Source organism: Mandrillus leucophaeus, unplaced genomic scaffold (assembly GCF_000951045.1).
Source record: "Mandrillus leucophaeus isolate KB7577 unplaced genomic scaffold, Mleu.le_1.0 Scaffold157, whole genome shotgun sequence".
Lineage (NCBI taxonomy): Eukaryota > Metazoa > Chordata > Mammalia > Primates > Cercopithecidae > Mandrillus > Mandrillus leucophaeus.
In genome coordinates this window covers 58,607-80,489 of record NW_012101554.1, presented here as the reverse complement: position 1 = coordinate 80,489, position 21,883 = coordinate 58,607, and the positions used below count along the sequence as shown (strand labels likewise).

The 21,883-nt window shown below is 40.8% G+C and overlaps 2 protein-coding genes across 2 annotated transcripts in view; one reads left to right on the top strand and one right to left on the bottom strand.

The window, feature by feature from the left end:
- Positions 1-343: 343 nt before the first annotated feature.
- On the bottom strand, positions 344-18,119 carry HSP90B1 (heat shock protein 90kDa beta (Grp94), member 1). The gene is made up of 18 exons (XM_011975488.1): positions 17,890-18,119; positions 16,831-16,933; positions 16,041-16,182; positions 15,388-15,504; positions 14,040-14,371; positions 10,519-10,630; positions 9,847-9,966; positions 8,667-8,783; positions 6,772-6,909; positions 6,611-6,688; positions 6,418-6,483; positions 5,487-5,756; positions 4,962-5,207; positions 4,399-4,535; positions 1,576-1,654; positions 1,331-1,486; positions 845-967; positions 344-638 (listed from the first exon to the last, which is right to left on the bottom strand). The coding sequence occupies exons 1-18, from the start codon at positions 17,936-17,938 to the stop codon at positions 609-611; spliced, it is 2,415 nt and encodes an 804-aa protein (XP_011830878.1). The 5' UTR covers positions 17,939-18,119; the 3' UTR covers positions 344-608.
- A 201-nt stretch (positions 18,120-18,320) lies between these two features.
- The window catches only part of LOC105536259 (tetratricopeptide repeat protein GNN), a gene marked incomplete at its 3' end in the record, with an annotated part of 54,932 nt that continues 51,369 nt past the window's right edge, over positions 18,321-21,883 (top strand). Inside the window, exon 1 of the mRNA XM_011975595.1 lies at positions 18,321-18,571. The remainder of the gene's footprint in view (positions 18,572-21,883) is intronic.

The following is a 21,883-nucleotide window of genomic DNA, read 5'->3' as shown; positions in this document are numbered from 1 at the left end:
AGACCAGCCTGGCCAAGATGGTGAAACCCTGTCTCTACTGAAAACACAAAAAATTAGCTAGGAATGGTGGCGGGCACCTGTAATCCCAGCTACTCGGAAGGCTGAGGCAGAGAATTGCTTGAACCCAGAAGGCGGAGGTTGCAGTGAGCAGAGATGCTGCCATTGTACTCCAGCCTGGGCAAGAGCGAGACTCGGTCTCAAAAAAAGAAGTAAAAAATAAAAAAATCTTTTCTTCATAAGCCTGAGTTACTTTTCTAAGAAAAAGAACCCAAGACACATGATTTAAAAAAAAAAACTCAGCCAAGTATTAGGCAGTTCTCTGCAAGACAGTGAAGACACTGAGTATTTGGGATCTTTTTTATTTTTATACACATGACAAGATTTTACATCAAGAATAGTCAGTTAAATAGTACAAATTTACATTCATGAGGAATGTTAAAAAAAATTCAACTAAAAAACCCACTTCTTCCTGTGACCCAAAATCCCACATTTTACAGTGCAGGGGAGAAGGGGATTGGTGGGGGGCATCCAAACAAGTCTCTCCCAGAAGAAATGACGTCAATTTCACATTCCCTCTCCACACAGGATCCAAATGGTGAGAGGATAATTTACAATTCATCTTTTTCAGCTGTAGATTCCTGTTGGAAAAAAAAAAAAAACAAACCCGGAAGATATTAACAGTTAGCAGAAAAAAAAACCTAGCTGACAAAAGGCTTGTGCATGAAACAGTTTAAATGCTAGTCTGACTTCTGTAAGTTACACAGTCCTAACTTTGCCAGAACTGAAACTCTGTCCTAACTTTGCCAGAACTGAAAATGCAAGTCACATTCTTGATTTGCTCTACCTTTGCTGTTTCTTGTTCTTCTTCATCTGTTCCCACATCCATTTCTTCGTCTTCGTCTTGCTCTGTGTCTTCTGTCGTGTCTTCTGTTGTCTCTTCAGGTTCTTCTTCGGGCTCATCTTCCACCTAAACACAACATTTATGGGCCCATTAATGCCTTGGATTTATTTCCACTTTGCTCATTTAAATGTATAAAATCATAATTAATGCCACTTCTGTTTATTCAGAACCACAGAGTAAATCCTCTAACTAAATAAACAGCCAAGGTAACAAAAGGAGGCAGGCAAAAAGGAAAGAGGACATAAAAGGAGGACTTAGTTCCTAGTGCAGTGCCTGACACTACAGGGATTCAAACATTCAATAAAATTCTTTCAAAAGGTAGAAATTAGGCAAATGTCTCAAAGCTACATCCCTCAATCATTAGAGGCCTATTCCGAAAGAGCAGAAACAAAGCCAGCCAGCCTCTGTGGGAAGGTTGGGGATACAAACCTTTGCATCAGGGTCAATGTTCAAACTGAGGCGAAGCATTCTTTCTATTCTATCTCCATATGCTTTAGTGTCTGGTAAAAGATATCCTGACCGAAGCGTTGCTGTTTCAAACAAAACCACAGCAAGATCCAAAACTGTTTTATCATCTTCATCTTCCTGAGATGGAAGAAGATGCACTAGATTAATATTGAAAAATACAAAGTATTCATATTAAAAGACAAGCAAGAGGACTACTGTAATACTACCTTAATTCGTCGAAGCATGTCTCTGATCAGCGGGTGTCTGGGATTAATTTCAAATGTTTTCTTCTGACTCGCATAGTAACTGTTAAGAGATAAAAATGAACATTAACAAAACATATCCAATTTTAGGGTTCATACATTTCCCTTATTCTTTCATAATTACAGAGGACAACTCTTGGTAAAAAAATCAAAATGTACTATTGACACTTGAACACCACAGGTTTGAACTTATATGCTATTTTTTTTCCAATACATACAGTCCACCCTCTGTATGTGCAGGTTCAGCAACCAAACTCGGAGAGAAAATACAGTATTCTTGGGATGTGGAATCTGCACACACAGAGCTCCAACTCTTCATATACACAGGTTCCACAGGGCAGACTGGGGGACTAGAATATATGTGGATTTTGGTAGGGGTCCTAGAACCAATCCCTCTCGTACACCTAGGGGTGACTGTACTTTTCCAGTCCACTTTATCTGCGGAGTCAACCAACCTCGGATTGAAAATACTAGAAAGTGCAAAACAAGAAAAAAATAAAAAACCCGATGTAGTATAATAGCTATTTATATAGTACTTACATTGCATTGGGTATTAAAAGTAATCTACAGATTAAAGTACATGGCAAGATGTGCATAGGTTATATGCAAATATGACATGACTTTATATAAGGGACTTGACTCTGTGGATTTTGGTATCCATGGGATGTCCTGGAACCAACACCCCATGGACACAAAGGGATGACTGCACTGTTTCCTTATTTAGTTTTTATAGAGACAGGGTATCACTATATTGCACAGACTGGTCTTGAACTCTTGGCCTCAAGTGATCCTCTCACCTCAGCCTCCCAAAGTGTTGGGATTATACACGTGAGCCACGTGCCCAGCCTGTATTGCTCCCTTTTAACAGGGAAGCAGGGCAGGGAGCAAGTGGACATGGTTAGATGAAAAATGAAATGAACTACTTTATTTACTGATGAGTCCCAAGTACCTGGAGCACCACTGAACAGATGAACTGATTTAATGTCCTGTTTGTTCCCTCTTAGTTTATTCTTACTACCATAATTATAGTTCTGCTTCCCTGAGTTCAGAAAAATCTATGCAGCTTCTGGATGCTGCTCCAATAATAATACCTTCTCCACGATGCCTTCACCAATATGATTCCAAGAAAAATTAACTTCTTTTATCTGAACTCAGTTCCAAATGTATTTTGAATATACCTTCAAAATCCTTAGCATTTTAGTGTTAGTTGTGATTATGCTCTCCTCTCTAGTTTACAGCTCTGAGGACAGGGAGGAGCCACATCTATCCCTATCCTGGTGTACCCATTATCTATGTAGGGCTCAGATTATGACTTGTCTTTTTTTTTTTGTAAATAAAAAAGAGATGGAGTCTGGCTATGTTACCCAGGCTAGAGCTAGAGTGCACTGCCATTACAGCACACTACAGCCTTGAACTCCCGGGATCAACTGATCCTCTTGCATCAGCCTCCTTAGTAGCTGGGACAACAGGAGTGAGTCACCATGCCTGGCTTTGATTTGTCATTTTCACTAGTCTAAATGTTCCAAAAGACAGAAGTTATGTCTACCTGTGACCATCAGTGCATGGACATAGTAATAAGTGTTCGTGTTTGTTGAATGAAAGGTAACTTCCTGTTAATTAATCATTTCCTGAAATTAATAGGTAGACATGTTTTAAATGGTCCTTGTACTGTTGCAATGGGATATCAGATAAACAGAACACTATTCTCTGCATGAAATTTATAGTTAAGAGATAAGACATAATATGGAATTTTAGAATTGTGACAAAAATGGAGACTACATTTTTGAGAAAAGGTTTTAAGAAGAATCCTGGCCAGGTGCAGTGGCCCATGCCTGTAATCCCAGCACTTTGTGAGGCCTAAGAGGGTGGATCACGAGGTCAGGAGTTCAAGACCAGCCTGGCCAACATGGTGAAACTCCGTCTCTACTAAAAATATAAAAATTAGCAGGTGTGCTGGCAGGCGCCTGTAATCCCAGCTACTCGGAAGGCTGAGACAGGAGAATTACTTGAACCCAGGAGGCAGAGGTTGCAGTGAGCAGAGATCGGGCCACTGCACTCTAGCGTGGGTGACAGAGCAAGACTCCGTCTCGGCGGGGGTGGGAGGAAAGAATCCTTCAGCTAGGCCTTGGGAAAAAAGGATGATGACTAGATAGCATTTCAGAAACATACTCCAGGTGAAAGAAGAGAGAATAAAAGCAGGGAAGAAGTCATTTTCAAGGTCATTGCTGTGACGTTAAAACATAAACATGAAATATTTCTTGAAAATAAAGAGTACCAAAGACTCACTATACCTCCAGGTACAGGCCCTTGAGTTCAAATACTGTTAATTCACAGGTCCTCTACCATTTACTCTATGAGACATTCTATCTGGGTACCCATAATTTAACGCTTGGAGGTGTGGGGGACGTGATTTGAAATGGACTTAACTCACTTGAGGAATGTTGTCATTAACCTCATGTGCAGCTATTACATTTAAAAATGTAAAATAAATTCAGATATTAGGCTAAGCATATAATCCAATGTAAAAGTAAAGACAATATGCATAACACATTAAGAAAATTCCCATTTACATATCGAATACAATAAAATCGTAAAATCATGAGTTAAAGACCTTTTCTTAATCGAATGTAGGAGAAATTCCTTCGTAAACTTGTTGTCTACCTTACACTAGATAGTAGCAGACATTTAAGGCAATTTTACTCTTTGTATTGAAGATGGGTATCGTCTCCAAAAGGAAGACTGGGTAAGAGCCAACACCCTGGCAGGGACTTTCCTGAGGATGCTTACTTTGTAGAGATGTCCTTGCCTGTTTGGTACGCTTGTGCTTTCATGATTCTCTCCATGTTGCCAGACCATCCATACTGGCTGGCCACCAAAGCACATGGAGATTCTGTCAGACGCTGAGACACCACAGCCTTTTCAATCTTAGGAAAAGAAATCAAGTCATATAAATTAATATCAACAGGTAAGGTCATTCAGCAATTGTATTTCAACTTTCTAAGACTATCGCTTAAGATCATAAAAATAGCAGGTCATAAAAATAGCTTTTCTTAAGGCTTAGGAGAATTTGTAGGGGCACTTACTTGATAATCTGAATTTTTTAGTCAGAAGTTTAAATATCAGCTTTTAAAAACATAAAACTTAATTTGTAACAACTTAAGTTATTAACAAAGCAGTATTAAACTACTGTGGAAAGTTTTAAGCTTTCTCCCAATAATTTAACTATATTAATTAAATTTTTACCATTCTAATGGTTACAAAGTAACCAGCTGCAGCTTAATTTGTTGACAAAATAACTTTCTCTTAAATGCAGACACTAATATTTCCACAAATTGTAATTTCCACAATACCTTGTCCTTAAGGGCTTTATCTTTCATCCAGTTCAGCAGAGGCTCAAATTCTTTCTCAACTGCTTCACGACTCTCCTTAGTTTTTTCACTTTCATCAAACTTCACTCCTTCCTTGGCAACATTCTGGAACCTCTTCCCATCAAATTCAGGAAGGGCCTGAATGCAGTATTCATCCACAGGTTCTGTGAGGTAAATAACTTCATAGCCCTTTTTCAGAAGTCGCTCAACAAATGGAGAAGATTCAGCCTACAAAATTAAGAGAAGTCACAGAGTTTTCCAAGTCTGGCCCTGGTGTATTTGTTTATCCTAGCAGCTGCTATGTTTATACATTATTAAAACCCAATTTTACAGGTGAAGAATTAAGAGGTTCAGAGAATATAAACAAGCTTCCTGCCAGTGACTGACCAGGGCTTATAATTACTCCAGTTACACATTTAAGTTTTCCTTTTCTCCCCCTCAAGAGTTGGCTGTAAATCCCTAGCTACATTCCAGAATGGCTGACAACGCTTAAAGAGTTCATCTCACCTCTTTTCTGCTGGACCCAGCCATGAAGTAGATTTTGTCTTGTTTTTCCTTCATTCTTTCTACATATTGGTCTAGGCTAGTAATGTCCGTTGGATGATGAGAAGACTGGAACCTAAGAAGTTTAGCAAGACGTGTTCGATTCGAGTGGTCTTCAATCACACCAAGCTTGATGTTGGTACCAAATTCTTTCCAAAAAGTATCATTGTATTTATCATCAGCAATCTTCTTGATCATGTCCAGCGTTTTACGAACAAGCTTCTTCCTAATTACCTAAACACAATGAAAGAATAACTGATTAGAGAAGTTAATCTCAAACTTTTGAGAACGTAAGGTACCCAGGGAAGAGTGTGAAAGACACAAAGATGATATCGTTATTGCCATTTATTGAGGGGCAGGAAATGGTGAAGCACTCCTATGCATTCAGATTGGGCTGAAACTCAGCTGTCTGTGCAAACAGCCACAAGATTGCCTTAATGTTGACATTCTAACCTTAGGACTCACTGATATTCTCTCTCTCTAGGATCTAAATGAAGTGAACAAATATGCTACTTTCAAATACTTTTAAATTTAAAAACTGAAGAATCTTCTAATTATGGAAGTATTGGAGGGGAAGGGTTTAATGAAAGACTTGATAAAGAGGTGGTTATGTGATCAAATCTGGATGACAAAATGTTAATCCTGGACCAGGCAGTGGGCCTATATGGGTGTTCACTGTACAATTCTTTAATTTTTTCTAGATGTTTGAAACTTTGTTATTAAATGTTGGGAGAAAAAGAATCAGATTCTTAGGATCTGATAAGCCCAGAATGAAAGGAAGTTCATCTGAAGAATCACGGACCAGACCCAAAATCTGGTTACTCCACAAATGGAGTCTGTTCTCCGAACCCCAATCAAACAGCCAAGTGGACAGTTTCTTCCTAGAGACACTTACCTTAAGCAGTTTATGTTGCTGAAGAGTCTCGCGGGAAACATTCAAGGGCAGATCATCTGAGTCCACCTTCAGATGGCAAAAGAAAGTTCAGTGAGCAATAAAACCACTGGAAGAAAGCAAAGCCAAACACACACTCTACACTGCCAGACCCCTGGCACAACAATCACCCCTTCTCCCAACTTCAGATACTTACCACACCCTTGACAAAATTAAGGTACTTAGGCATCATATCATGGAAGTCGTCTGTGATGAATACACGGCGCACATAGAGCTAAAGAGACCAAAAAAAAAGGTCACTTTCTGGAAATTAAACTTTCACATTTTAAACACAGTATGTACTACTTAAAAACTCACCTTAATGTAATCACTCTTTTTAGATCCATATTCGTCAAACAGACCACGTGGAGCAGATGTGGGTACAAATAAAATTGATTTGAAGGTAACTTCCCCTTCAGCGGTAAAGTGAATGTAAGCCATGGGGTCATCACTTTCCTGTGGAAAGTTGGTATCTTAGTCATTCAAATGACACAGTAGAAAAGCAGTGCAAGAACTAAGCAATGTACTATGTGGTACACGTTCAGTTTAGCAATTAACAAAAACTTTCCCTTACCTGCGAGGGGGAAAAAAAAAGAGAAAGAAAAGGGTGAAATGAAGAAATGACTAGGATTACAATTCTAATTCACTAGATATGGTTGTTTTGATGATGATTGTCAATAACATTATTTCCTAAACTTGCGGAAGGATGGATAAGTTTATGTTTCTTATGTATGAGAGAAGTGAATAGGAAAACCACCACCCTGCCTAAATGACAAAATTATATACAACACTTCAGTGTGCCCTTGAACTACAGTAAGTACTCAAGAACATGTTTCTTCCATGGAACTTAGCTCTAGCAGTGGCTACAAAGATATATGTAAATACCTGTAAAACAAAGTCAGAAATTCTCTTGATCTGCATTATCTATTACTATACCACATAAATGGCTATTAAGCACTGAAATGTAGCTAGTTCAAATTCAGATGTGCTGTTAAGTGTAAAATACATTTTGAAGGCACAGTACAAAGTTTAAAAAGGATGTAAAATGTCTCATTATTAGTTTGTATATTGATTATGTGTTGAAATACTACTATTTGGAGTACGCTGGGTTAAATAAGTTATACTATTAACATTTCGTGGTTCCTTTTTTTGTATGGCTTCTAAAAAATTTAAAATCATGTGTGGCTCACATTAATTATATTTCTAATACAGCTGCCTTATATAAAGTAAGTTTATAGACTCTAGGACTTAGAGTTTATGGAAATCGAAGGCAGAACTGACAGTGTTTTAAAGAGTTGAAATTTAAAAGATATGGAATAGAGAAAAGAACAAATACAGACACAGAATATTAGGTTTTATTTAGCTATGGTTAAGTCCACTAGAGTATTCTACTACTTGTACCAAATGCTGCTGGGGAAACTTTAACTTGAAACAACCTTTATCAATGCTAGTTTTGCATTCTTAAGAGTTACAAGAAGGGATCAGTAAAAGGAAAAAAAAAAAAAAAACAGGCAAGGAAACATAAATTTGGTAATTATTCCTAGGCATAGGATCTCACAATAAGTGTTTGATGTCGTAAGCAAGCTCTTTAAAGATTATATTAAAAGCCACTTAACAACATGATTTCATGTTTTACGGGTTTTGTGGTGGAAATCACACATCTACCTATGTAGGTGGTTCTTAATCTTTTTTTGTCATACAAAACCCTTGGCAAGCTGGTGAAGCCTACAGATGCCTTCTCGAAATAATTTTTTTTTTTAAAAACCACATATTACAAAATACACAGCAATAAAAAGGAAACCAATTGTGTTTAAACAGCCAGAAAACTGTTTCAAACATTCTTGATTTTGTAATGTTTCACTATTATATTAACCAAGAGCTAGGACGAATTTTAATAACTGCAGCAATTTTGAAGTAGTGATGAGCATAATAATTCAACTTAAGTAAAAATGGTGTGTTCTGGAAACCAATTACTCTCAAAGACCATCTCTACTGAGATATCAATCTCAAAGGTTCATAAATGTGATTTTACTTACGAGTAGGTCAATAAACCAGAAGCAGACGTATTATAGTTGGCCTAAAGGTCTTTTTTTGAATTTTCTCTCTGGGAAAAAATGGGAATGGACCATCTCATATTCAGTGGTCACATACCATACACAATTAAACTAATAGGGTGATTCATTAATAACCAGAAGCTAGGGAATTATATTTACCTTTGAAAATGATTTGTAGAAAGCTTTGTATTCATCTTCTTCTACTTCTTTTGATGGTCTCTGCCATATTGGTTTGATATCATTCATAAGTTCCCAGTCCCAGACAGTTTTTTCAACCTGAAGTTATTATAGTATTTGATTAGTCTCTCTTAGCAGTCACCAAGGTTATCCGAGCAGTAACCATGGCTTCAGTAGATTTCAAAAGACTATGTAAAGCACCAGAGGCCCGGTGTGGTGGCTCACGCCTGTAATCCTAGCACTTTGGGAGGCTAGGGTAGGAGAACTATTTGAGCCTAGGAGTTCAAGACCAGTCCAGGCAACATAGCAAGACCTCCATCTCTACAAAAAACTTTAAAAAATTAGCCAGTCATGGTGGTGTGTCTGTTGGTGACATGTGTCTGTGGTCCTACCTAGTTGGGAGGCTGAGGTGAAAGGACTGCTTAAGCCTAGGAGTTCAAGGGTGAATGAAGGGAGCTACGATCATGCCATTGCACTCCAGCCGGAGTGGCAGAGACTCTGTCTCCAGATTAAAGGAAAAAAAAACAACTCACCAAAGGATACCTGTTATCTGGGAAGGTTTCTGCCAACTGTATCAAAAGCAAAGTATTTTTCTCAATATTTAATTCAAAAAGATAATTGCTAATTGATGAAAAGCCAATTAAGGTTTTTTACTGTTATTTTTAACTAGCAAAAATGTTTCTTGAAAATATTTGTTTTGAGGTTAGAAGGAAATACATATTACATATTCCTATTTCATGACTTAAAGAAATCCAACATTTTACAAAATATTTCTCAACCACCATGACCAATACTTCTTACTCTGCTACCTAAGCAAGCCAGAGAACCATTTTTATAGTTAATCCCTACATGATAAAAAGACAAAAGAGGACTCAGAAAGCTTTTTAAGATTTTAAAATTCCAAACATATAAGTCACCAGTCCCAGGCAATATATAAAAGTCAGAAAATTCTTCATAAAAATGACCTGGGTTTGATACTTAAAACTTTCTACAGGACAATGTACTCAACATACAAACAAAGGTCTTATTTTAAAAGCTGGCTCCATGGACTTAGCACTGGAACTGAAGCTGACTTCAAATCAGCCAGTGCATACTTGGGTTTTCCTGGTTTTGTGTATACATGTTAAACGGTATCTTATGCAGGGAGATGAACCAGACTTACTTTTTTAGTTTTTGGTTTCTTTTCTTCTTCTTCTTCCTCTACTGCAGCTTCATCATCAGATTCTTCTTTCTCTTCTTTTGCTGCTTCTTCTTCCTCCATGGGCTCCTCAACAGTTTCAGTCTGTTGAAATAAAAGAAGAATTATGGTTAAATCCATTTGTTTAACAATTCTGATTTTGTCTACAGAAATATGACATAACATTACAGCTCAAAAAAATAGGTTTTTGCAAGAAAACCCTGAGAGTATCCTTAACATTATAATAGACCACATTTTGCCTTCATTCTTTTTTTTTTTTTTTTTTTTGGGGGAGACAGAGTCTTGCTTTGCTGCCCAGGTTGGAGTACAGTGGGGCAACCTCGGCTCACTGCAACCTCCGTCTCCCAGGTTCAAACAATTCTCTTGCCTCAGCCTCCTGAGTAGCTGGGATTACAGGCATGTGCTACCATACACCCAGCTAATTTTTTTATATTTTTAGTAGAGACAAGGTTTCACCATGTTGGCCAGGCTGGTCTCAAACTCCTGACCTCAGGTGATCCACCTGTCTCGGCCTCCCGAAGTGCTGGGATTACAAGCATGAGCCACCGCGCCAGCCCGCCTTCATTCTTTTAGTGTTGAATATTTAAACACGTTGCCAAGGTAATACATAGAAGTTTTTAGTCAATATAGATTTACCTTGCTGCTCCATACATAAATAGGAAAGTTTATGAACTGTGAATATTTTTTGACGAGATTTTTAATTGTATCCAATTCAAGGTAATCAGATGCTTCTTCTTTTAAGACAAGGCTGCAAGAAAAATTTGATGTTTAGAGACACCTAACATTTAGAAGATCCAATTATAAATTCATCTAAATACCATGGTAATAGCCAGCAGTTCAGTGTAATCCAAGATGTCCTAATTATTCGTGTTAACTCTCCATCACCAACAAGGGTTTGTGAGCTAAAATGTAACACATATACAGTAAAGAGAAGAATCTCCTCTACATTACCTCAAGTGGAGAATAACATTAGTTTTAAGTAGAAAATTAAAATATCCTCAACCTTCTGAATAGATTGTTTGTTTTCATTTCTCAAGGTGAGAAAGCACTGAAATATTCTGGAGAAAAATGGAGTTATGCACTCTCATAGCTCTTACTATTATTCTAGAAACCTAATGAATATTGTAGATAACTATTCCTAATTAATGAAAACATTTTCCTTAGAAAAGCTAGCAAATTAATCTGGATTATTTATATTTATATCTGCACTATCCAAAATGGTAGCCACTGGACACATGTGACTTATTTTAAAAAAATGTACAGTTCAGTTCCAGTTACGCTGCCACATTCCAAGTACTCAACAGTCACATGTGGCTAGTGGTTGCCAAAATGGAAAGTGCAGATATAGAACATTTCTACTATTACATAAAATTCTACCGGGCAGTGTGGGGATTACAGGTGTGAGCCACTGTGCCCAGCCTAGAACCCACTCAGTAAGTAGTCAGTCCATATCTTGATATTTGTGTTGCCAATTAAGTATGGGAAATGGTCTATCTGTGGTTCCCTCCCTGTCTCAAAAGGCTCATTAGTTTAGTGGTACCTGGCCAGTAAGTAGCCATGATATGACAACAAAGCCTAGTGAGTGACTAGGCCGCTGGTCTCAGAGCACATGTTCTAGTGATTTGGGGATTAAGAGTTCAGTTTTGGATGCAAGTAGAAGCTGCTGGTTAGATATCTTAGGTAGAATCATTTAAAAGGCAATTAAACACATGAACACGGAGCCCAGGAGTGAGACCTAGACAAGGGGTTGGCAAGCTATAGCTGTATAGCTGGCACCCACTAGAAATTTTATTGGGACAATTTTTTTTTTTTTTGGACCTCTGTCACCCAGGCATGATGATGGCTCACTGCAGCCTTGACCTCCTAGGCTCGGCTCAAGCAATCCTCCTACCTCAGCCTCCTGAGTAGCTGGGACTACAGGCATGCACCACCATGCCCAGCTAATTTTTGTATTTTTTTTTTTTTTTTTGTGGAGATGGGATCCCACTATGTTTTCCTGTCCAGGCTGACCTCAAACTCCTGGGTTCAAGTGATCCTCCCACCTCAGTCTCCCAATGTGTTGGGATTATAGAGATGAGCCAACACACCTGGCTGGGACACATCCTTATGTATTGTCTATGCCTACTTTCAAGCTAAACAGAGTTGGGACATGTGACAGACCATATAGCTCACAAGCTAAAAATATCTACTACTAGCTGGCTCTTTTTTTTGTTGTTTTTTCTTTAATCTTTTTTTCTACTAGCTGGCTCTTTTAAGAAAAAGTTTGCTGACTCCTGATCTAGACTAAGAATATAAATTTGAGAACTGAAGATGGAGCCTGAGGCCGTGGCAGTGGATAAGACTACATTAAGGATCATATGGACAATGAGAAAGGGCTGAAACTTAACTTGGAGAAAATGTATGTCAACATTTAAGAAGTGGACAAAGGAAATTTTTAAAAAGATACGCATGGTCATGGAAACTAGGTACTGGATAGGTTATTACCAGCCATCTTACCTGCATGGAACTGCGCTGTTTAACCTACTTATTCATACAAATGGCTGCCAATTAAGTATTAGGCTTTGGGAATGGAGCTTTCAACAAAATGCTTGCCTTCATGGAACTTATATCCAGATAATTTCACCTGTTTCTTAGTAACCTGACATTAACACCTCTTGGGACATCACTGTCTGTCTTTCTTTAGGAATGATTTCCCTATCCTTCTCCAACACCTAGCAGTGCTTAAAAAGAGAGGGCACTGGGGCATAACTCTTAGTGATGCCTCCAAATGAGACCTGGAGATATCAATGTTAGTGACAAAGGCAGGGAAAGGTAAATTGGGAACACAAGTTACAAAAGTACTAAAATGCAGTCATCTAGTTAGTCTTCATTAAAAGAAATCTGCTGCAGTAAAAACAGGAAATGTTACTTTCTAGGATGAAGAAAGTTGGTCACAATGATAAGCATGTGCTTCTTTCCCTTAATGTTAAGAAAATTTAAAACTGAATTAAGAAAAAAAAATAGAAGCTGTAGACACATTCTGTTACTCACTTAGCAGGAGCTGGCAAGCCAACTGACCTCTGAAATAGAATTTCCTCATCTCCAAGATGGTAAAATTTTAAAAAGGCAAAAAGCTGCCCTGTCTACGTCACAGTGCTACAAGCAAGGAGAGCTACTGTACGGCACTGGCTCTGTCTCATCTGTACAAACAACAGTTATTGGCTTAAGAGGGATCTTAATTGGCTTAAGAGGGATCTTAATTCGAATTTAAAAACTTGTAACTATCCTTAAGTGACATATTTTACTCCACAGCTTTCACAACTTTCATGAACTTTCTTTAAGTCTTTTATCTCTACAAGGCAGCCCCAGCCCTGGTTGCTATCATTCATCCTGAGTATTTTCAATGGTCCCCCAAAGAGCCTCCCCCTTGTCCACTCCTCGCATCCTCCACACCACCTTGAGAATCTTAAAAAGTTCATCACATTCTGGCTGGGGATGGTGGTTCACGCCTGTAATCCCAGCACTTTGGGAGGCCAAGGCGGGCGGATCATGTGAGGTCCGGAGTTGGAGACCAGCCTGACCAACATAGAGAAACCCCATCTCTACTAAAAATACAAAATTAGCAGGGCGTGGTGGCGCATGCCTGTAATCCCAGCTACTTGGGAGGCTGAGGCAGGAGAATCGCTGGAACCCGGGAAGCAGAGGTTGCGGTGAGCTGAGATCGTGCCATTGCACTCCAGCCTGGGTAAAAAGAGCGAGACTCCGTCTCAAAAAAAATAAATAAAAGTTCATCACTTTCCATCCATAACTGCCACCGAGAACTCTCTTCATCTAGTGAGCATGCCTTTATTCAGGATGTTCCACAGACAAATTACTCTTCTAACCTGGGAAACTGACAAACCATGCCTCCTCTGTGGGTACCCAAGAAGCCTTCTCCCCTGGGGGAGCTGCTATTTCCTACTTTGTACCCTCGATGTACAACAGCAATCACAAACCTTTGTGCCTGGCCCTTTGCAGGTCCTCAAACATTTCTTCAAGTGATGGTAACCGTTCTGTTTCCTCATTTTATAGGCAGGAAAATTAAGGCCCAGAATAAGTCATTTGCTCAGAGAATAGAACTAGAGAGTCAAGATCCTCATCATGACTATTAATTCTTATTAGGAATCAGTTATACTCACGTAATTGTCGTTCCCCGTCCTAGAGTGTTTCCTCTTGGGTCAGCAATTACCGAAAATTCATTGGAGTCGGACTCCCAGATGTGCTGGGTATCGTTGTTGTGTTTTGATGTGACAATAACCTTATCTGCTACAAGGAAGGCGGAATAGAAACCAACACCAAACTGGCCAATCAATTCAGAAGTTGACTGGCCATCTTCCTGTGCTTCCGTCATCTTGTTTAAAAACTCGCTTGTTCCAGATTTGGCTATGGTACCAAGGTTCTTAACCAACTCTTCTCTGGTCATTCCTACACCGGTGTCTGTGACATGCAGCAGGTTCTTCTCCTTATCACACTAAAAGCAAGACAAGAACCAGATAGTTGTATTTAATATTTACATTACGCCAAGCAAATATTGAGGAACTAACCAGCTTTGGGTCCCATCAATTCCAATACAGAAAACTAAACTGAGATATTTTCCTCTACATAGTTTTTTATGGCCTTTTCTGAAAGTGTACATCTTAAAGTAATCTATGTATTTGAGAAAGTATTAATATCAAATGGGCAGACTGGTCTAAATGTCAAGGGTTAGAGGCTGACCTAAATAAAACAAGTTACCTTTGAAGGAAAACAATTCAAGAAAAATAAAATTTTATGTCTTGCCTATTTCTTTAATAGAAAACAAAACAACTTGAATGATTCTTCTATTTGGAATCTGTGATGGATCATTAATATTCTTCACTCAATATTCCTGGCTGTCTGCCTTCCAGAAACCTAGGAGGATTCTACTTTCTCCATTTAAGAATGGCTAAGGCCATGTGACTAGTTCTGGCCAATGAGTTATAAAATGGCCAATGAGTCGTAAATGAGAGCTCTGCTTTCAGGCTGAGCCTTTAATTATAGTAGTATGAGACCCTCTAAGCTTGCTCTGCACCATGGCAACCATCTACACACTACAGATGGCTGCCCACGCCTCTGTCCCAGCATGGGGATGAAGCAGAGCAAAGACCACAGGCAGACTGTGATCAATGATTTAAGCCAAGGGCTAGCAAACTTTTTCTGTAAAGGGCCACATAGTAAATATTTTAGGCTGTGGGAGACTCATGTTCTCTGTTAAAACAACTTGACTCTGCTGTTGAAACACAGAAACAGTCACAGATAATAAACAAATGGGCATGGCTGCATTCCAATAAAACTACTTATAAAAACAAGTAAAGTCAGATTTAGCCATAGTTTGCTGACTTTCAAGCCACTGAGGCTTGGGGGTTTTTTGTCACTGCAATATAATCTAGCCTATCTTGACCGATAGGGATCTTCTACCTCTAAGGATTCCTTTTCCTTTAAAAGAAAGAAAAACTGTCTTACACTTACCTTAATTTTAACTGTTAGTTCCTCATTTCCAGAAAGAGCATTTTCATCAGTCAGTGATATTAGCCGTATCTTATCTAAAGCGTCGGAAGCATTTGAAATCAGTTCTCTCAGGAAAATCTAAATGGAAGCCAGAGGTAATACACTTAAGACTATCCTCAAGATACATTAAGATATTCAATTTTATGCCAAACCCATTTTATTTCTTCTCTGTACCTTATAAAAGCACTCTTTAAGGAATTAAGACTTCTTATGGTATAGGAGTGGCTTTATTCTTTTGATTAAAAAAAGGCATAGCTCCTTACACAAAGAACTGTGGCAACTATAAGGGATACATTAGCTGGTAAGGGTAGTAACACTACCCATCTGACAGTGATCTTGAGGTATACAATGCAAGAAGTTTAATTTACGAGACTGCCCTTAGACTCACAACTATTATCAGGCCATGAACCTATTTAGAGGTAAAGGAAAAAGAAAATGTCTGACGCTCCCTTTCTTCCCAGATATCTAGTAACAATTCTTGGACATATTAAGTATTTAAAGGTTGTTAGCTACTTACTCGGTTAGTACATTACTTTTGCAGTAAATCAAGCAAATTTAAGTAAACAAGTATGCCACCATATAGAGACAAAATATTCTAACCACATGTTGCTTACCTCTTTATTTTTATACAATGAATTGATGATAAGTTTCATCATTCTGTTAACTTCAGCTTGAAAGGCAAACTTTTCCGACTTCTCTCTAAGTTCTCTTATTTGCGATGCATTTAATCCATCCAACTGAATAGCTTCTTCCTCTCTAAGGAAATCAGTTAGATAAGCAAATATTGCATGGCTTAGTTCCCTTCAAAACTAGAGGAATTATGATGCGAGCACAGTGGCCTCTAAATATTGTCTTGGGGGTTAAAATGGAAACCCTTATAAAGTATTACTGATATACCATCTCATTATGTTAGCACAGCAGTAGGCTACCTTTAACATTGCACTGGAAATACTTGGTTCTTAAAATTGCCAGAAAAAAAACCCCCAAGTTTCCTCTACTAAAAAGCAAAGTCATACTCATTTATGCTCCACGGTGAGGACTTCAAAACTGTCAATAAATCCCAAGAGGCCAAATTTTAAAATATTGTTCAACTGACAGAAATCCCATTTTTAAACTACTCAGCGTACACAGTTAATGAATACAAATCCAACTGAAACTCTTTTCTAAAGTCTTACAAAGTTCGTGGTGCTAGTATGCTGCAATATAGTTTTCAAAGGAATTCACTCAGTTTTAATCACTCCCAGGGACAAGTTAGGAGGCATGTATGCACACAACTCACCAGGTATTTAAATACAGGGTGTTAGACTTTATCTGGACCTTTGGAGAAGAGATACATAAGAAGTGACCCCAACTCACAAGGTTCACAGGGCTTATCTGTATAGGTAAGTTCAAATGAACACAAACCTCTGTACTACTTCATCATCCGTCCTTGAGCCTTCTCTACTTTTACCCAGATCCTCTTCTACTGTACCATCCACATCAACTTCATCGTCAGCTCTGACCGACCCTGAAGATTTAACACGGGAAAACTCTTCAACATCGCACTTCTCCAAGGAGGATGATCAAATAGGGAAGGGTAGGGGTTGCAAAATTCAGCTAGTAAATAAGGGTGGAGGGGATGAAAGAGTGTATTCCCTGGTTTAAATACCCAAGGTAAAGCCAAGACAGCACATCTATTTAAGTTCTGATGTTGAGGTCCCCAGTAGATTCTGAAATACTGAGGTAGTCACCACTTCTAAACAGTGTGTCTCCGATCATTTATAAATAACGTTAAGCAGACACACCAGGTCTCTTCTACAACCACACGTGTTGCGCGCAGGCCGAGCCAAGGCCTCCCAACTGACCAAACCAAAACTTCGGCCTTCGTTATCACAGGTCAGAATGCAAATAGGATTTATGCAATCTCTGGCGAGAGGAACTGAAATTGAGCCCAGAGGCATGAGAAGGGGGCGAAATGTTAAGAACCGAGCTCCAGCAAAACCGAATCAAACACGCTGACACTGCCATTCCGCTGGCCCCAGGCCTCACGCTCCCAAGCCAGCATCTTCTTAAGAAAGGACACGCGCTTGCGAGGAGTCGGAGTCTGGGGAATTACCGGACGGGAAAGCTAGGATGGCCGAAGGTAGCGGTGGCCGAAAAAGTCCTCCGGGCGGGGAGGGGGGAGGGACTCTCACAACTCCCGGGGGAGCCAGAGCCCCAGAGAGGCCCCACCCCGAGGTCGCTGAGACCTCCGGGCGAGATATTATTAGATCTGTAGGGGAGTTAGATATTCTGCTCTCTTTTATTATTTCCAGAGGAAGAAGAGAATAAACGTAATCCCCTGGCCCTCTTTCGAGGAAAGGTGACGTCCCTTGGCCCACCGCAGGCCTCGGGATCCCCCTTCCCAGGTTCAACGCCCCCAGAACCTTCGAGAAGCGGCCGCGTGTGTAGAGGGGGGACGTCTGCTCCTCCAGGATCACTCACCGAAGGTCAGCAGGACGCAGCAGAGGCCCAGCACCCACAGGGCCCTCATGGCGTGCGGCCGGTGAGTCTCAAGTCCCTCTCGATCGCAGGAGCCGCCTCCACCCCCACCCCTAAGCTCGGATCCTCACACCTCCAGCCGCGCGGTCCGCCCACTACACCCCAAGCAGGTCGGGCCGCTTTTCACCCCCACTTCTCGAGGGCGGGGGACGGGAAACATGAACCCACCAATCGCGCCGCACCACGCACCCACGGCACCCAATGGGGATTCGTGGGGGGGACGGAAGTCCACCAATCGGAGCTGTCCAGGTGCGGTGACCGATGCCCGAAGCGTGGCTCCTTCCGATTGGTCAGGGTTTGCAGCTTTTCTCCAATCAAATGGCTCCGCGGGCCCCTCACACGTGGGACCGCCCCTTTGCCTGGGCGGCTGTGGCCTCTAAGGGCAACCGTCCAATGAATGTAAGTACAGAACACATCCATCTTTTTCGAGAGGTCGCGGCGGAACTACTTCCGGATCCTAGAGAGCGTTTATTCCGTGACCAGTGGAAACGGTAGCCATGGCAACGTGTTCTTCACCCTTTCCCATCTATATCTGGGGTTACGTTGGGAGTGATTCCAGCACGACTTTCGCGGCCAGCGTTCTCGTGTGGCGGCGCTTCTCGGAAAGGAGAAACACGCGAGAGAGGTTGAAAATCCCCTAGAACCCTTCCAGATGGAGGTGGTGAGAAACTACAGCTCCCGACATGCAATGTCCTAGGGGGTACACTGCATTGAATGCTGGGAATCGTAGTCTTTGGTCTCTGAGGACCAGCTGCGTAGTTTGGCCCTTTCTTTCACGTTCCCCCAGCGTGTGTTTGCCGGAGCGCTGTCCTGCGTCTTAGCTGTTACATCTCGTTCTGATTACAGTAGAGATATGTGCCTATTCCAGGAGTCTCCATTGTACACAGCTTTTAGAAGCGGGCCTGGAAAGCCTTGACGCTTCGGGCAAGGCCGCCTTGTTCTGGGGGGTCGGTCTGAGTCTGGGGGCTCCGCCTCCGGCTCGAGAGCACGCGTTTCCGAATCCGCCTACAAGTGTGTCACTTGGGCAGCCCGAGCCTTCACCTCGTCTGTGCGCAGCCGGAATCCCCAGGCCTTCCTGATCTGGTTTACAGAAGATGGTTGGGACCTCCCCGACCTGACGGTCTTAGAACCCCTTCTGTGAATCAGGTGGAGAGCGTGGTGGAAAAGGTGGGTCTAGCACAGAAAAGGAAAACCCTTAGTTTAACGAATGCAGGAGGATGCACCTGCAGATATTTGAAAGCAAAACCTGTGGTGCTGCACATGAGAACGGGATTTGCAGCTTTGTAACTTCATAGAAATACCCTGTCCGTGTTCAGAAGGACATATAAAACACCAGGTGTCTTTCCTGTGAGGGAAGTCCCTCATGCTAAACTTGTACCTTTGGAAATATTTTCTACGTCCCTTTAACCTACTCTATACATTACCCACACGCATATCCGCGCCCATCTCTGACGTACACATCCCCCTTCCTTATTGCTTCCTCCAACAAAATTGAACTTTGAATATCTTTTCAGATAATCATCCGAATTCCTGAAGACAAGCTTTTTAGTGACAGTCTGTCATAGTCTTTTACAACTTCCCATATTTAGGTGTGCGGATCTTGGCTCTGTGGTTGGCGCTCACGTATTGTGGTGGTGCCTTATTTACATCTGCCCAATTTACCTACATTTGTTATTAGTAAGCAAAGAGTAGCTTACAAAGAATGCTTTATGCATGCTTCTGTGCTTTCATCTTTTTTAAAAAGAGCATACTAGAGTGTGAATTACATTCAGAGATTTCAGTTGCGTTTTTGTGTATTTTAACTCCTTTATTTTCTGTTTTTAGAGAAAAATGAGTTTCTTCACTTTTTTCCCCTCGCATTTCACAGCTCACCTTTTCCTCCAATTCTGAATAAGTAAGCAACCAGTTCTGAAACTGCAAATGCCACCTTAACTAGTGAGTGGTGGGGAGTTGGTGCTGCACCTGGAGGGAACTGAGACTGAGACATATCCTTCAAAATAGAGCCACTGCGTGTGGGTAGACGTTTCTGCAGATGATGGTGGGAATTCATGAGGCAGGCAGAGCACCAGACGGTAGGCTGGCAGAAGATGGCGGGCCCTTGTCTGATCAGCTCTGTTCATTAAAGATTGGCTCTCCGGGCTGGGCGCGGTGGCTCACGCCTGTAATCCCAGCATTTTGGGAGGCCGAGGTGGGCGGATCACCTGAGGTCAGGAGTTCAAGACCAGCCTGGCCAATATGGCGAAACCCCGTCTCTACTAAAAACACAAAAATTAGCCGAGTGTGGTGGCTGGCGCCTGTAATCGCAGCTACTCGGGAGGCTGAGGCTGGAGAATCGCTTGAATCCAAGAGGCGGAGGTTGCAGTGAGCCCAGATCCTGCCACTGCACTCCAGCCTGGGCAACAAGAGCAAAAACTCCGTCTCAAAAAAAAAAGATTGGCTGTCCGGCTGAGTACCTTGTAAAGAGAATATGCCGCTTACCAGCTTTGTTGTTTCTGGCTGTGGTCTCTTCACTTCTTCTGACTTTTGACCCGTTACTGATCCCTAGTGCCCATCTTGGCCTAGCTCCTCCAGAACTAACACTCCGGATGGTTATTAAGTTTCTTGCCCTTGTATTGGATTCCCTTGCTTCCTAATTTTAGCTTTTCTCTATGTATTGCTGGAAACAGCTACTGTTCTTGTTGTTGTTAAGCTTCTCCTTGAGCAAAGCTAACCCCACGAGATAGCACCCCACTTTGTAGTTAAACTTGGAAGAAAAAACCAATAGGTAAAGAATGCAGTTAAGGACAGTGGAGAGCTCTCCTAGTAGGCAGGTGTAGTCCAGCAGTGGGGAGTCAGGGGGAAGGCAGACTGGGGAGACCAAGGCAAGAAAGCAGTTGGCATCAGGGAACATTAAGGAATAGAGCCAAGATCCAAGGTCAATTGGTTGGTTGGTTGATTGGTTTATTCATTCATTAACTCATTATTTCAGCAAATGTTGAGGGCCTGGTATGTGCCAGGAATTATGCTAGGTGCTAGAAATACAGGGGTGAGTAATATAGATATGGTTTCTGTTCATACAGAACTTGTGTAAATATGTGTTTTTTTAAATTTTTAAATTTAAATTTTAAAAACATATTTTTTTGAACCACGGTCTTGCTCTATTACCCAGGTTGGAATGCAGTGGCAGGATCATGGCTTACTGTGGGCCCGACCTTCTGGGCTCAAGCAGTCCTCCCATCTCAGCCTCTTGAGTAGCTGAGGCTGCAGGCACGCACCACCAACATCTGGCTAACTTAAATTTTTTTTTTTTGTAGGCCCGGCATGGTGCCTCATGCCTGTAATCCCAGCACTTTGGGAGGCCGAGGTGGGCTGATCACTTGAGGTCAGGAGTTCGAGACCAGCTTGGCCAACATGGTGAAACCCTATCTCTACTAAAATACAAAAATTAGCTGGGCATAGTGGCAGGTGCCTGTAATCCCAGCTGCTTGGGAGACTGAAGCAGGAGAATCCCTTGAACAGTTAGCTGAGATCATGCCACTGTACTCCAGCCTGGGTGACAGAGTGAGACTCCCTCTCAAAAAAAAAAAAAAGTCAAGGAAAAAAATTAAAATAACCCATATGCTGTAATCAGGTATATCACTATTAGCATCTTGATGTCTTTATTAATATTTAACACATTTTAAGTTAAAAATGGGATCACACAATAATACAGTTTTATAACTATCTTTTTCACTTACCAATATATGATAAACATTTTCCACAAGATATCCAATTTGTTATTGTTAGACCTTTAATTTGTTAGCAGTTTTAAAACCATTGTAAATATCACTGCAGTGAAAACCCTTAGAGGTAAATCCTTATAGACAAATAGAATAGCTTTCTAAAATTGGAATGCTTGGTAAAAATACATGATTTGTTTTACAAGGCTTTGGCTATACACTGACAGTTTGCTCCTAGG

Excerpts from the sequence above, each read along its gene's own strand:
- HSP90B1 (XM_011975488.1), bottom strand. The coding sequence starts at position 17,938 with ATGAGGGCCCTGTGGGTGCTGGGCCTCTGCTGCGTCCTGCTGACCTTC. Across the intron at positions 16,934-17,889 it reads CTGCGTCCTGCTGACCTTCG|GGTCGGTCAGAGCTGACGAT; the intron begins GTGAGTGATCCT and ends TTAAATCTTCAG. Across the intron at positions 10,631-14,039 it reads GGACGGGGAACGACAATTAC|CCTTGTCTTAAAAGAAGAAG; the intron begins GTGAGTATAACT and ends TTTTTCTTGCAG.